The sequence below is a fragment of the Serinus canaria genome, chromosome 7, assembly GCF_022539315.1.
Source record: "Serinus canaria isolate serCan28SL12 chromosome 7, serCan2020, whole genome shotgun sequence".
In the NCBI taxonomy this organism is placed as follows: domain Eukaryota; kingdom Metazoa; phylum Chordata; class Aves; order Passeriformes; family Fringillidae; genus Serinus; species Serinus canaria.
Genome location: NC_066321.1, coordinates 24,922,403 through 24,939,269, shown reverse-complemented (window position 1 = coordinate 24,939,269; position 16,867 = coordinate 24,922,403). Strand labels below are relative to the sequence as shown.

The following is a 16,867-nucleotide window of genomic DNA, read 5'->3' as shown; positions in this document are numbered from 1 at the left end:
ACACAGACACACTAGGGCATATTAGCAGGAAGCACCTGAACACAGCAGCAGTGCTGGAGGGTGCCACAGGAGAGCAGGGAAGCACTTTCTTGAGGCACCCTTAACCAGGGAACAACCACATGACCAAAGCAATACAGAAAAACCAGCCTGGCACCATGGCTACCTTAACCCTCCTCTCCATACACTTCCCATGCAGACCACTCCAAGTTTATCTTTCCTGGCCACACACCAGCATCCATATGGTGTGAAACAGATGAACACCCATATTTACCCTACTTCCTCCTTGCTCCCACCTCTGTGGGTGTCCCAGAAACACAGCAAGTGCATGCACAGCTCCTAGGGCTCAATGCACCCATTCCGACCATGCCTGCTTAGCACAGATCTCACAGCTCTGGCAGCTTGAATTGTTTCTCATTATTTATTGCTCATTTTGTTCTCTGGGATGGTGCAATTCCCTCTTAGGATTTGTCCCTTTCATTTCCAGGCCTCAGTAACTCCTGAACTACAGTTTCATGTGGTTTTGTGATTGTTAACCCAGCATGCAGATGGGTCTACGACCACAAAAGCTCAATGAATCTTATATGGCAAAACACAGGCTGCGAAAACATTTTCTCCTTCATTTGCAGTCAAAGAACATACTCTCACCACCACGAAAGATGCAGCAGCAGCCAGGTTTTCCAAGGAACAGTGTTTCCTCATTGCTGTGCAGAGGAGAAAGGACTATTTCTGCTCAGAGCATCATCAGTCTTTTAGCCATCATCAGAAAAAGGGTCCCTCACAGACTAAACCCTCTGGGCCTGCAAAATCTCTCTGTTCTCTTTGCTCTTGTTGGCTGCAAGACTCAGCAAGGTGCAGGCAGAAGAGACAAAAAGGACATTACCTTGTGGTTTTTCCCGTGTCGGTACATCATCCAGTCCTCCCCGTTGGTGCTGACCTCCAGCTTGTAGGTACGGACGTAGTAGCCCTTCTGGGTTTCTCTTGAGATGGCACCCTGTGTGGCAATGGCTGTGAGCACAGTCAGGAAGTGGAGGTCCACCTTGCCAGGGGAAAAAGGGACAAGAAAGAGAGTGGTGACCACCTGAGAGTCCAGAGTGGCTAATTAGTTAGTGTCTCTCTCTCTCTCTCTCTCTGAAAAATTAAAAGGTGCAAATTCAGCCTGTCTCACTCTCTGTGGGTGCACAGTCAACATCCACGACTTCACAGGGCTGACTTCAGCAGGATAGAACCCTGGGACAAGAGTAGCTAAGGATCTTGATATCTGTTTATGTGGGACCATCACAAAGCCTTCTTCCTGCCTCAGACCAAGCAATAGGATCTGCACAGAAGTGCACATCCATTAAAGCAGTACAGAGACTGACTTTTTCCATGTAAAATAAAAGCATAATATCCAATTAGCAAGTGCTGAAGCTCTTGGTTTTGCCTTGCTGGGGTTTTTTTCCTGTTTGTTTTACAACATGGGTTGAGAAAGGTCAGCAGAGCTGGCTTAGTAGCCCTGCCATGAATGAAGAATGAGACGTCTGCTAGAGGCAATGACATTCACCACCTCCTGCTCGTAGTGCCCTTTAGCAAGCAGTGTCTCCCGGCGATGTGACACAGCCAGAAGCTGTGTGTGGACACACTGTGGCTCTAACCAGCTCCCAGGGAAAGCCTTTGCTCTGTCAGGCCCCCGCCTGACATCAGCCCGCTCACGCTCCCTGCATCGCTGATGAGATAAATATTATTCTAGCTGTTTTTCTGTGCACCCCCCGGAGACTTTGGTCCTCAGGCCAGTGGCAGAGTCAGTGGCCCTTGTAAGTGGCAGAGGTCTCTCAGTCTCTGTCAGTCTGATGGGAAGTCCATCAAGGTTTGGGCAGAAAGGAGGGGCTGGGAGAGAGAGGCGGATGGAGTCAGTCCTTGTGCGGGCAAGCTAATGGCAGAGCCAGCCTGCTGCATTTCACCCAGGCACTGCAGCTCCCCTGCTGCTTGCTCCCCAGGAGCCACAGAGGCCATAAAAAATTCAACAACCATTATGGTCAAGGGTCAGTTTAAGAGCATGACACTCCATTTGGTGGGGGAAGAGGAGAGGGGCTGGAAAGGTACCTGGAGGTACTCTTTGTTGCTGTCTACATTAGGGGTCCAGCCGTTGTCATCACTGTTGAGCCGGCTCTGCTGAGGGGTCCATCGCCCATCTGAGTAGGTGGAGGAGGCACTGATCTGCATGTTGGAGATCCTGCCAGACTCCATCCCCAGAGGCACGTTGCACTGAAAGTCTAGAGCAGACACACACACACACAGATTGGTTTACACTCTCAGTACTTCACCCCCAAGTGAAAGGCAGCCCTGAACTAATCTCTCCAGCTAACCCTGAGCAAAGCTGCCTGTCTGGAAAGACGAACAGATCTGCACCATCTTGCAGGTTGTGTGTGTTCACAGATGGCACTGAAAAATTATAGATAGGGCAGCTTTGTGTTTGCATGGCCCTCTGAACACTAATACAGTCTGGATCTTTCTCCCTTTTTCTTTCTTCTTCACCTTTGCTCAGTTTTGATACAATTTTGTCCCTTCCCTCCCTTCGCCTCCACCAAGATGTACCAAATACCCTTGCCACAAATCTCCCATTTTGAAGGCTGAAGGTGAAGTCTAAGCACTGACAAGGCAAAGAATACAGACAGACACATTAGGAGGGTGCTCACTGTTGCCAGCAGGAACATCAAGGATTGGAATGGGAAGCTCTAAAGGTTTTGTGAGCATGTGAGAGCAGGGATGCACATGTGTATGTGTCTGTGTCTATCTGCATGCACTGCATGTGGTATCAGTCTATAGGGATTAACCAGACAAGATTATGAAAGACACTGATGTGCTTTTCTTTGGATCTCCTCACTTCTAAGGCTTTAGAAGTCACAATTAGCTCCATTTTAGGGCACACCTCATCTATTTTATAGCACCTGTCCTGTAAAGACAATAGCAAAGAAATCAGTGATAGAAAATACTGCACAGGTTCAAGCATGCTGCTGCTGTAAACAACGGGGCTCCACCAAACTGCCTGTGTTATTTAATGTGGTCAAGTCAACCTTGGATGGAAATGATGGACCAAGTTAGGATGTCAGTGCTATTAATAAAGTTTCAATTTACACCACCATAAATGAAAACAGGCCTGGCACTTTAACAAAGGCTCTGGTGCTTGATTTATCAAGCTTTGTGTTCAACATCTTATTTGCAAATCCAAATCAGAAAAGGGATTAAAAAACAGATCAACTGAGTGTGGCAATAGGTAATGGTGAAGAGCTCATGCTTGTCTGTAACTCTCACAGCAGAACAATCCTTACTCAGTCACAGAGTAAGAGATTGTAACCCTGCTGACCTGGTGCTGCACAACCCCTACTCTACCCTGCTCTCTGTCACAGGCTTTCAGTGGCAGGTCAGGGACTGCCTCTCTTTCTCTGGGACTCAGGGGTGTCCTGAAGGCTTCTTCTGTTGTATCAGAGATTCACTGTGAACAGAGGTCAAGAACAGTAGCTCTGAGGCAAAAATACCATGGGAAAACAAATGGAACCTTTCCTTGCTTGCAAGTGTTATAAAAAAATCAAAATGCTCTTCATTCTCAAAACACACAACTTACTTCCTCACTCCATATCAATTTACCTCCCTTATTAAGGGTTATAAAACAAAATTTGGCTTGAAATTCTTAGAGCTTTAAGCAATCTTTAATTAGACAGCCAAGAAATTCCAATTTGTGGTTTGGGACTGTGAATTTCTGGAAAACTAGAGAGAGAGAGAGAGCAAGCGAGTGCATATTTTTCCCCATGCTTTAATGAATCTGCTGCACATGCTGGGCTAAAGTCTTCCCCTAAATCCTTTGGGCTCAGTACATACATGAAGGATTCTAACCCAAAAGGTATTGAGAAGACTTCACAAGCAAGTGAAAAGTCAAGAAAAGGTCAGAAAGTTAAATTCTTACTTGAAATCTTACTTCTATCAAAACAGAGAACAGACCTAAGTGAAACTGCTGTCTGCACTGCTGGTGGAGAACCAGTCCCTGGACACACTTCTGCCTGCTTTACTCTCACATGTGCCAAATGAAAGATGGGAAACACAGGGGACACAACTAAGTCATACACACGCATTTCCAACTTACTGTCAGGGACTTCCTGGTGGATCAAGTAGTACTGAGCAGAGAAACCATCCTTAGCCACTGCCAGGTCCGTGTGGAAGGTGAGAGAGAGGACGCCGGTGGTCGAGCGGATGTCCGATGGCATGTTAATGCCACAGTACCTGCCTATCAAGGGGCCAACTGCAAAGAAAGAGCAGCAAAGGTAATGCCTGCTTTGCCACTGGCCTTCTGGGTCAGGATAAAAAAGATAGGCTTCAGGGATGGGCTATTTTTTATATCCATTGGCCTGGTGCCATGCAGTGCAGAAATATTCACTGCAGCAGGCATTGCTCTGCAATTGCTGGGAAATGCTCCAAAATGCTCTGTTTCTGGGTTTTGCTATAAGGCAGAGAGGTCCTCCCATCATTGCATGAACCCACAGCCCTTCCCTGAGGGAGAGCTGCTGGTGTTTGGAGTGTCCCATGGGGCTTTTCAGATCAGTGGTTACAACAGAGCAGTGGTTTGTGGTTTAATGAATGCAGCCTTCTGCAGGCACACTGTCCCCACGCTGGCCATGGTGTGCCCTAATGGCAGGTTGCAGGCTGCAGCCACCCTTGAGGTTAGGCACCCTTGGTACTCAGACACAGACTGCACAGTTTTGGAGCTTTGTGAGACAGCAGGAAGGGCCAAGGAAAGCAGTGCAGCACCCCGTGGCTTACCCTGAGGGATGCCATCCCAGATGTCTAGCCAGTCATACTTGCAGTCTCCTTCCCCTGACTGCAGTGGGTCATGCTCGAGGTCAAAAAGCAGAAAGTGGAGGAGGATTTCTGTCTTTGGCTTGGCTATGATGGTGAAGATGCAGTCCAGGTTGTGTGGATACTTGTCAGGGAAACCTGGAGACTCAATAGTGCCGTTGGAGGCGGTGAAGTTTCTGGAGCAGTCCTCAGAGCCTGTAGCAGCAGGAAAAACCCAGAGCCTTAGCAACAATGAAGCTTAATGCCAGCAACTGGCACTGTGAAAACCCCATTCTGAGTTTAGTAGGGCTGTGTATTCATTTCTGGAAATGTCCTGCAGCTCAAGAGGAATGTGGGAATTACCAAGAAGTAAGAGAAGGTGATTTTCAAAGCTTTTCACAGGTGGAGAGACAAGGTCCATGAGGTACTGTAGTGGACAACATGGTTCAAAATCCCTTAGACAGCTTTGCAGACATAATCTGTACACTACTGCTGATCCTCCTGATAATTGCCTCAAAACCAGGACTAGAAGAGTCATCCTATCCAAAGCTGTAGAAGGTGATCTTGTCCCCCAATGAGTTGCAGCTGTTTCAGTTGCTGAAGATTGGAGGTGGGCCTGATCTTAACAGGCCACACCTGTAATCAATAAGAACTGGTGCTATATAAGAGTAAGGAAAGAGGAATGAGGAGAGTCAGATTACTGTGAGGACTTGGAGAAGTCAGAGTGTAGAGGAGCTGCCTGTGAGCAACATCAAGAAGGTATGAAGCTCTGATAATATGAAATCCTCGTACTATGATGATGATAGAACTCGAGTTATCTAGGACAACACAAAGCCATTGCTGTGATTTGGCAGGCCAGCACCATGCCACGTCCTTCACACTGGTGGGGGTGGACAGAGAGGCCACACCAAGTTGGCCTGTATTCCCCAGCTGGCACTTTCCACTCTAAGCCATCCCCTAAACTGACCTGGCAGACCTTTGTGCTGTTCCAGAGCCTGCAGAGAGGCTGGCTGGCACACAGGAAGCCTCCATCCACAGCAGTCATGACACTGCTGCTACCTGCAGCCATGCAGGCAAGGTGCCACAGTGACCCCAGGTCTGGTGGAGGAGCCCCATTTGGGAAAGGAGCTGCCTGGGATGGGGCAGAGAGGAATATTGGGATGTATTCATTTTGGAAAGGCTGTTCCCATGGGCCAGTCTCCTGCAAACTCCGGCCTTCCAGCACAGATATCTGTGCCTCAGTTTCCTCTTGAGAAAATCCCTAAGCACAAATATTTACACAGTCTGAGGGCCTGTGGGTGGGTGCCAATGTCTCCACTGTTTGCTGCAAACCCTTGGGAAGTGCACAGCTAGCCTGCAGCCCCCACCCCTGCCCCCAAAACCCACACAAGGGACAGGGGCCAGCTCCAGCATACATCTCCACAACGTGGCCACATAAAGAGTGGGGATAACAGAGGCCATGGTGGGGGGGGGTCTCTGCTGAGAGCAGGAACAGAGCCCTCTTTTTCACAGAATGAGCCATCCACACCAGAAATGCAAGTTATTTCTATCCTTAAGGAAGACCTTTGCGTGGTGGGGATGCCAGACAATGTTGCCTCTTATTTATTGCTGACCTCAGCACTGGCCTCGCTGCAGCCAGGCCAGCTCAGTGCCCCCTCTCATACAGCCAAGGTGCCTCAGGGTGCTCGGGGAAAGGGGAATTTGTGTCATACTCATACCACGGTGACTTTGAAACCCTTGCCAGGACAATAGGCAACAGAAATCTGCAGCCTGGAGCTATCAGAGCAGAAAGAGGGTGTTAGAGAGGCTGCTGGCCATGCTGCAACCTGGCACTAGCATTCACAAAGGTTTCTGCTTCACTTTTACTGGGACACTCTCCTTCTCCTCTACAAACCCTCTTGCTCCTGCTCTTCCAGGCAGCACCAGCCTTCCCAGGACTAATGGCAGACTTGTTATTCAATTCAGCATTAACCTACGGAGTGAGGCCAGCAGCCTGCAGTAGTAGCAGGATCTTGCACTGTATTATGCAGTGCCTGGCTGGAGAGCTACTCAGGAGAGGCTCTTAATTGACTGCCTAATGAACCAGCCAGCTTTTCTGGTGTGAACCTGTGGGGTAAAATGCAGAGGCAAAAAAAAAAAAAAAAAAAGCCAAACACAAATCACAGCATAATGCCATAAGGGTGTACTTCGTTCCAAACAACCTGAGAGACTAACAGATAAACACTGAAAATAACACAAGCTCCGAGCTAGGAAGAAAATGAAAGGCTAAACCCAGAGTCAGGGACTGTCCTCTAGCGACAGGCAAGACGTAACTATGTCACCACATTAGACAACAGTTTCCCCTTGTGGGGTTCTTATCACATTTGGCATCTTTGCCTACATTTGGCTAATAGCAGCAAACACAATGATCAGCTTTTTATAAGGAAGCTGCAGATAATCAACGGGAGTCACGCTGACTTCGGCAGCACAGGCCAGCCTGAAAGGAGACTTTGATGCCCAGCGCTGGAGAGCTCAGCCCTGCGAAACTGACTCACAAAGAGAGCAGCAGGGAGGCTGGACCAGCCAGGGCAGGCTGACTGATACCCATCAGGGGATTCAAAGACTGGTATGTGGTTGTTTGTATGCAGATTGCTTCTCTCTCACACTGCGATAAGGGAAATTTAGCACAAGGTGGGGAAATAAACGCTCCATTGAAAAGAGTTGTTTTTTTATGTCACCTTTAAGACAGAAGGAATCTGCAGCCACTGCTGCCTTTACTGAAGTGGACAATGACAATCTGATGACCTTTAAAGCTGGTGACACCCTTGCTGGTTACCGTGACAGCTCAGATGGAAACTTGGCCCGTGCCTGCCTGCCTGAAAAAGGCAGGATTTGTTTGTAGTGCAGGAGTCCTGCAGCCAGCACTGCCCACTGCCCTCTCTGGAGCCCTGGCAGGGACTGGGGCTGGGCAGATGTGGGCTGGGAGTGCTCCCGGATCACGGGCTCATCCACACTCCTGTGCCAGAGCCTGCCTTGTCAGGCTTGATTTCATGGGCTGTGGCTGTGAGAAAGTCGGCTGTATCTGGAGAGGATGGCTGCCTGCAGGGCTGGGGGTGGCAAAAGGAGCCCCAGAAGCACTTCAGCTCCAGCCTCCATCCTATACCTGCTCTCCTCCAGATCAGCTCTGGATTCCTCTCCCTCCCGACAGGGTTCCCGTCTGCCACCCCTTCCCACAGCATGGCCAGGCCACCTCAGCCAGCTGGACCAGTGCCTTGTGCCCTGAGTCAGGGCATGGATGCAGTGTGAGGTCAGGCAGAGCCCAGCACAGCCTGCTGGGCTCGCAGGAGGTGTGAGCCAGGAGAGAGAGGCAAGGGGGGCTGAGGTGGGTCTTCTCACCTGCATTTTTTGCCATCCTTACTGATGGCAACTGGCCTTAGCAAACCCCAGTATCTGGCTGAATCACTAAACTTTCAGGACTAACCTGCATCCTAACCATAAACCATCAGTGGTGGTGAGCTGGCTGCTCAGCAGCTCAGTGGCCAGTTATGCAGTCCAGGCAACAGAACTTTCCTCATCCATCTGAACCATCACACATGTCCTGTCCTCATTGATTCACGATGAATTTAGGGAGTCTCATTCTCTTGCAGCAAAGTCTTCACATTCACATCTACCTATGGCCAGGTTATGGGCTGTCTGTGCACCTCTACCTGCTGCACAGCTGGCCCAGGGCCCCTGGGCACTGGTGCCTGTGCTCCCCATCTTTTCTTTAGAGATGCTGCATAAGCAACACTATTGTGCTCCTTTTTGGTTCTTCCCATGGCACAGACTGGTTTTTTTGTGCTGGATGCAAAGACTGAAAGCCACGTGTGTTTTCTTCTAACACATCACCAAAGGACTGTGGGCACATGGCAGGTGTCCATGTGCCCACACAAAACACTCTCCTGATCCTTAGCACGTAGGCACACCTCTCCTCACATGCACACAGAGCAGAGGCTATTTTTTCAAGCCTTTCCTCCCAGGCACAAAATTCTGGCAAATATTTAGACAGAAACACTACTAAAAGGGCTTTGAGCAGGATTTTTCTTTCCTCAATAGTAGTTAAGTATTAAATAGAATTATGAACACTTCCTGGAAGGGTGCTGCCTCAGACTTTGACAGCATTGCTGACAGCAATCACTTGAAGACTAGAGCTCCCCAGTTACAAACCCCACATCTGTGGAGAGAAAGCACAGCATCACTGATCAACCCTGAATCACAACTCCACAGGAGGGGGAGCTCCATGCACTTCGAACAGAGGGACAATCCCCTTTTAGCCCTAACAAGCTCCACACACATGCCAGAGAGTAAAGATATATGTTTCAAGTCCTTGAATACAAGAGAGCATTTAAGGAAGAACCCTGCTTCAACTGCCACCCTGTAATCCAAAAATTCACTGTCACCAACGTCTTTACCTTCTTGGAAATGTGACACACAGACTTGCTTCAATTAAAAAGAAATAAGTCCTTTATCTCTGGAAAATATGCTAGAAATCACATTGCAAAGGTGGTCAAAGGCATCTCCAGACAAAGATGATTGTCAAACAGTCTGGGAGACAGGCACTGACTCAGGCACTCACCTGTCTTGTAGATCTCGTAGCGCAGAGAGAAGCCGGCGCCTTGCCGTGCGTAGTCTGAGGTGAACTTGATATAGAGAGAGGGGCCAGAAGAGATGATGGTAGGAGGTGCAATGTTCCCACAGTGCTTGCCCAGCAGGTCTGCCGCTTCGCTGTCCCCATCGCGGATCTCGATGTAGTCGTACCTGCGGAGGCAGGTGAAATGGCAGGGAAACCATCTGTCAGGGACGGGCTTCAGGATGCCAGGCACAAACAAAAACCCCTCTTGTGATCTGCATGTTTCACAGAACCTCTTCCAGACAGCTACCTGGGACTCTCTTATTCACAGCACACCACACCACAGACCCCAAAACACTTTTTCTCTTTTGTCTGACTACGTTTAGGTCCTTTCCTCTGCTGTCATTCACATCATTAATTCGTTGCACATACATCCGCTTCACCTTCACAGCCAACATGCAAAATTTAAGACACGCTTTACCTCCATTTCCACAAAACTCCTTTGTCATGGGAGAAGCTCAGACACAACTCTCCTGGGGCTGCTCTCCTCCCCTGAGCTCTCTTCTGAAGTGCCATTGTGCTGTTTGGCAGAGCTCGCTTTATGCCAGTATCCATGTGGGATTTGGCCAAGTACATACCAAGTGAGACTGTCAGTGTTCAATCCATGTGAGCAGGTAACTCTTTTGTGCACTGATACCACATTGGTCCTTTAGCAAGCATTGCAAGCACGTTCACTTAGCACTTGGACATTAATATTAATCCTCTTCTATTAAGTGCTAATGAAGATTTTCCCTGGATGAGAAGTTTGTGTAAGAGCTGGGTACCCACACTCATTATTGCTGATCCTGTACGCCCTGTAGCTGCAACCTGTCTTTGCTAAACCCTACTTGAAGATGCTCCTACTGGCCTGGGTATCTGACTGGCCTGGGGGAGGAATGTGTAGGGTTAGAGGAATTGCCTCCTGGTGCAGAGACAAAAGCTTCTTGCAATGCTTGGCTGGAAGGTGAAACTGCCACAGATCCCTCCATATTTTCTAGGCCATGAGTAGGCAAGGTAGTAGTATCAGGCTCTGTGTGCTGTGAAGAAACAAACAGCTTTTACGTGTACATCTTGTTCTTCAGCTGCTTTCTAACACCCACGTTCTCCCCACCCCTCTCCTCTGTGGCCAGCACGCTGCTATTTACAGAAACTGACCATCTCTCTAGGACTGCTTATTTGCTTTGTATCAACCTGTTTGAACAACATGCTACAGCTCTTCTTAAGGGGCTGGGGAGGAAAAAAGCATTTCCAGGCTGCCAGGAATCTGCCTTTCTTCTTTGTCACAAGATCTTCTGTTTGAGAATGGAGAGTTGAAAGGAGAAGTAGCTTGCTGGATACAGAATGATCCTCATGTGACTCATTCCCATTCTGCAAAGCACATATCTGCGAGCAACAGCCTCAAAACAAACTTACAGGGACTTAGTGTGCTCCTCCACAAAGATGGCCCAGACAGCTTTGGTTTCACTCCTTTCTGGGATTAAATCAGGCTGAGAGCCAGAATCAAAATGTCTGCAGATAAAATCCTGTCTACGCTGGACTGAGCACCCAACTAGCTGCAATTGCCCAGCCTTTAACTTCAATACAGATTCAACTGGCTTGACCAAGGTGAAATCCAAGTTGTCTTGAGAAGTGGCACTTGAAGAGGAAGAGCATTGGGCTTAGCTGGTGCATGGACACACAGCAATGCAAATGAAGTTCTGCCCCCCTGCTCTCTCCTCAGCTCGGCCTAGCCCCATCACCTTGTGACCCTTCTTACCCTGACACCAGTCAGCAGCACCCTGCGTGACCCCGCTAATGCCCATCATGTGTAGCTTCACCCTACCATCTCTCAGGGAGGAGGAACATAGAAGGCAGTGCTAGTGCTTCTTCTAAGTAGAATTTTTTCCTCCTTGTTTGTCTGTTTGTTTAAAGTAGTACTGAGCAAACAGCGGGGACATTTTGTTCTCGAAATAACTACTTGCTTTCAGCGTGCTCGCAGCCCTTCCACATCTGAAGTGCACATCTGTGCTGCAGAACTACTGGCTACCAGTGAAATTGTGAGTGTGTGGCAAAAAATTAATTTGGCAAAAACATGAATGTTGGCAAAACACAGTTAATGGAGTGGACTGTAAGAGCTGCCATTCTCATGCACAGGCAGAGGTTAGCTGCATCCCAGGGAATCTCATCTGTTTGTGCCCTCGTGGGGATGTACCTCGCCAACACAGTACAGGGCTTCAGCTGCTTGACTGCAATGATCACAGCTTGTGCTGTGGCCAGCACAGCAAATATCCTAGTGCTGTCCACATGGCTCCTCAAGCCACCCAGTTCTGAAGGAGCCCTGGCATTTCAGAAGCAAGTTCTGGACCAAATTTTTGCTTATTGAATGGGTGACAGACATCCAGCAATATATACAATTAAGGAATATTGCAATCTGCTCATGGGCAATCTGCAAATGGAAAATTAAAAGAATGAATCTAGTAAGTAAATCATCAGGAAATATTTGCCTCTTTAAATTAAGCCCTATTTGGCTTCATTCAAGCATCTAACTTAGCTTTCTCACACTGGAGCTAATCCTGAATAAATCAAATGTTAAAAACAACTGAAAAAAGCCTTTAGGAGAAGGTCAGGAAATAATTTTTTGCCAAATGTAAAATTAATAGAAATGTGTAAGAATTTTCTTTCCTAGTAAAAAAATCTTGGCCCAGGTCCTCTGCTCTGCATGAGGCAAAACCTTTTCTTTGGGTCATATAAACAGAGTGTGAATTGGGTAAGTATTACACTGGGGAGAAAGCACCAGCCCAGATGAGCAGGAGCCCCCTACTTCCTCTCCATCACAGCAATTAAGCTTTAGGCTTTCAAAATGAAACACCAAAGACAGCCAATCAAAACTGTTAAACTTCCAAACTTCAGCAAGAATGCCAGCTAATCCCCACCACAGATTCTTTTGGAACCATGCTCTTTAGTCATGTCCATGCCTTGGCCCTCCATCAAACAAACTGATAAACCCCATTCTCCTCATTCTGGGTCAAGTTACAATCCAGTTTGGCCAAATCTTCACTCCTGTTAAGCTTAAGTATGGTTTCTAGACTTTCTTCTTCCCTTGTGGAAAACAAGAAGAAAAATTGGAAGAAAACCCAACCACGCTTTCTACTGTAACCATTTCATTTTCAGAAAACTGTGGCCTAGGGCACAGCTGGGTGGGACACATTTATGCTGCAGTGGTGTTCCAACTGTCTCATACAGTGCCCAGCAATTTGCATTTCACTCATATAACCAAATCCGTTGTTTCAGTCAACATGCACCAACATTCTTGTGGGCTGACCTCTCTGGCAGTACCCCCACTGGGAAAGCTGCCATCTCCAAGCACATTTCATGGCCACCTCTCCACACCTCTCCTCTCCAACGAGCCAAGCGTTAACATGTGAGGGCAGGGTGCAACCCCTGAAACCCACAAGGATAACGAATTGATTAACCAACTCTTCTTTTGCAGGGAAGGTGACCACAGTTGGCTGCTCCTGCAATGGCACAATGGCAAGATATTCTGAGCTGCCACGTGAGTGAGAAGGCCAGTGAGTTGGTTTGAAACCACCTCAAATTGCTTTTCACCGGGGAGTTTTGAGGCTGGGAGGCAATGCTGAAGTGCTTTTAACTGCCCAGACAATGGAGGCTGAGAAAAGGGAAATACAAGGCTTAGATGGTCTTCTTGAAGTTGTTTAACAGAATTGAATGAAAAATGTACAATGCTTACAAATATTGCTGCATTTTTATTACAGATTTTTTAGTAGAAAGTGCTTTGCTGATGTTAAGAGAGCTTTTATAAACTAATTATAAAGCACTTCTACAGCCTGTATTATTCATGCTTGTTTGCTTGCTTTTCCCTCCAGTCAACCTCTCTGCTTCCCAGGCTTTCCTTTCTCTTTTTCTCAAGTCACTTTGCTGCTTGCTTCCCAAATGAGGTGCAACAAAGGCAAACAAGCCCCGATTATGAGAAGACCTCCAACTTTTCAGTCCTTTCCTGCTGCAAAATAGGCAATCTGCTCCCCGACCATTGAGCTGTGCTCCATGATCCCCCAGGGCCAGGGCAGACCTCCCAGGTGCCCACCCAGGCACTGCCGAGCTCCAGAAGTGCTACTACCTGTGTGGGGAGCAGCAGCAGAAAGCCTGTGGCATTCCTCTGGGTGCTGCTCTCCAGAGAGACACTCAACACAAACAGTTGAGTGACCCACACTGCTGAACACAAAATCAACCATCCCACTGACCTTCATCCCCAGGTCCCAAGAGATGCTGAGTCCTTCCCCCCTGAAACGTGCTTCAAGGGCATTACAGGGACATCAGCTAAGCACAGGGAGAAACATGAATAACAAGTTATTCAAACTTTCCCAGCCATATCACTAGTCCTCTGAATACATAAACTTGTGCAAGCCTTGCTTCAGAGCCTAAGGAGGACTGGCCAAGCTCTGACCTAGCTGGCAGCTTTCTCTGTCTCTCTCTAGAGCTATGATTTGAAGTAGGTGAGGACTTGCACTCAGCAAAGCCCCGTTTCCAGTGCTTGCCAGGACTGGAGAGAGTGGCAAGGCTCTGACCTGAACCTCCCCAATGTTTAATTTGGAGCTATTATTTACAGGCGTTTCCATGGGGCTCAGGACTGCAGCTGGCAAACAGTAATGATGGGATTCTCATGAGACACTGGGAGGTGGGAAGGCAGAGAGAGGAGCCTTCTGCCGCAAGGTCACACAGGAAGTTTGCAGCATGGCCAAGAATAGAAGCCAGTCTTGACTGGAGAGATTATATTCTATTGGAGAAATCTGGCCTAGATAGACAGGGAGACAAATAGGTACAGACTGCATGCCAACAACCCTAAATTTGGGAATGCCCAGGGCTGACTTGAGCCTTCAAGACCTCTGATCTGCTTGAACCATATGTCATTGTGTCTTGAATGCATCTGCTGAGGAGAAGAAGAGAAACTGCAATTACAGTGAAATTCAGCAGGTGTTAATATTCTGCAGGTAGCTGGGGAAGGCCTGTGCTTAGCCACAATGGCAGCTAGTAAATACAATTGTTTCCCCTTTGAAAAGGTGGTGGGAGGTTTATTTCTCAGAAATTCTTATAAAAAGCATGAGGTTTTTTTGAACATTCTATAAGAACAGACAGCTTCTTAGAAACTAAATAGCAGCAGTAGCATAGAGATAGTTAACAAATGGTGAACCAGCATCTCTGTGCTTGTTGTGCAATCAAGAGGTGGCTAGAATTAATGTCCATTATGTGCTGGCTGGCTTAGTAGATTTTTCTGTGTCACCACCCATCTTCATGCTCTTTTGTGCACCACCTTCCAACCAATTCCTTATTTCATGGGTGGTTACATTGCGAAAGACAAAAAAAAAAAACTTTTCTGTGATGTTTACACAATCTTGAGCAACTGCAGGACATGCCCTTCAAAGGTTAAATTGTTCCAGAAGCTACTGAGGACTTTTAAATGATTTTTTTTTACAGCTGTGATAGCAGAGGCAAGCACCACTATTGTCTGATGAAACAAGAGCAATGAAGTTTGATCTTAGCTGCCAGCCCTTAATCAGAGTAATTAATTATAAATACAGCAGATGAATTGGATTCTCCTTTGACTTGAACTGGTTTTACACATGTGTAACTCATCATTTTAAGGGTAATCACTCCTAATTTATCCTGGTGTGAGAAGAGAATCAGTCCTCATAGACACAGGCTCTGGTATGGATTTGTGCACAGAACTAAAAAGCCTGTACCACATCTAGGTTTAGCCAATGAAACGTCCTCTGCTCTCAGTGGAAGCAGATTTCTCACACCCAGCTTGGATTGGGATTAATTGTTCTTCTGCACTGACAACAGAAGTACTTTAAATCACTCTTACTGACTAGACCTGGGCTTTGGGTGTCTGAACAATGCAGAGATGAATCTGATCTCAGTCTGAACCTTTTGGGGCCATTTTTGCCTATGCTGAGGCAAAAGGTGCTCACAGAGCTTGCCCTTGTTTTGCCCTTATGGAAATAACTGACTCGGGCAACAACAGAGAGAAATGGGCTATAATTGCTCTGAATCTGAAGGGATTTCACTGGATTTCAGTGACTAAAATGACAAAAATCCAATGGCAGCAGGGGGAGAGCTAGGCTGGTGTGGGGGGAGTAGGGGGCGATGGCACAGGCAAAACTGCTTAGGATTTCTCAGAAGTTTGTTTTGCATTTGTTGTATCCAATTACATCTTGTGTAATCACAGTATTGTGGGGGTTTGTAATCATTCTACTGTGCTTTGGATTATTTTCTTATCTCCTCAAAAAATCTGACCAGAATTTCTGAGAAATGAAAAAAAAAAAAAATCCAGTAATCCAGTTGAAGGGAAAGAAAAAAAAAAAAGGAAAGAGGGAGAGAAAAAGAAAAATTAGATTGGAAAACTTCAAAAATGCCTTGAAGACAAAAAATGGAAACTATAAAGAGCCTCTATTTTTTATAATAGGGGTTGTTGTTTTCACCCCCTGTAAGCACTGCTGACGGGAAGAGGCTTTCAGCAGTTGCTACAAACTTATGCGAGGGGGGGAAGGCAGCCAAAATACTCCGTGCAAAGGGAGGAATAAAACCTATTCAAAGTGCTCCTGAGGCAAGCCCTGATTCAGGAGGGGATTTCAGCTCCTAGCAGGCTGCTGCCCTCCCTTGAGACGGGAGAGCAAAGGCTCCCCCGCGCTGTGCCACTCATCCCCAGGCTGCCTCCCGCAAACTGCGCTGCCGGATCCTTGTGGAAAGGCGCCTTGGAGTGGAGAGCTGCTCTCATCTGGGCCATGTCTGCAAAACCACCTTCATATAAGAAAAGAGATGTGCTAATGTGCACTTAGGGGGTTTTTTGCAGGCTGTTGTTCAGGAGTTACACATGGCTGTTTAATTTTATTTCTGTATCCAAAACCATCTCTATAAATTCCTCGCTTTTCTATTTTTAGCTACAGGGGTCTTTTGTTGCAAGATGCCTTTGGTGTTCATTGGTGAGGGGAGAATCATGGTGAAATCAGGAATGAAATATATAAAGCATGCTCAGAATAAGCCCCCTTTCCATGGCATTCTGCCTTCTGTTGCTGCTCTAAGGGAACTGAAGCAACGCACAACCCTTTCATACCCCAAAACGCAGGACACTTGAGAAAATGCATTTGCACTTTTCTCCTTCTGCTACAATCCATCTGTGGAAAAAATTAGACTTTGGTTTCTATGTCATTTTACTGTCACCACTCACAGGCACTTGATCACTAACAGAAAGAAAAAAATAAATATAATAAAAGATAAAAACCACAAATGGAAAATTTATTGCCAAAAAGCAGCAGAGTAGGCAGAAGGCAAGGGCAAATGCTCACTTTGATCTCTTTGCAGTGGGGGTACAGAATTCCCTTTTCTGATGGGATCCAGTGCCTGACAGCTCAGGCAATAGCTGGAGATGAGCTTAGGTCAGGC

The 16,867-nt window shown here is 47.2% G+C and overlaps 1 protein-coding gene across 1 annotated transcript in view; it reads right to left on the bottom strand.

Moving 5' to 3' along the window:
• The window catches only part of NRP2 (neuropilin 2), an 89,547-nt gene that overhangs the window by 51,299 nt on the left and 21,381 nt on the right, over positions 1-16,867 (bottom strand). Inside the window, 5 exon segments of the mRNA XM_009088330.4 lie at positions 881-1,036; positions 2,080-2,249; positions 4,115-4,270; positions 4,789-5,019; positions 9,398-9,579. Of these exon segments, the coding sequence (XP_009086578.2) occupies positions 881-1,036; positions 2,080-2,249; positions 4,115-4,270; positions 4,789-5,019; positions 9,398-9,579 (895 nt within the window).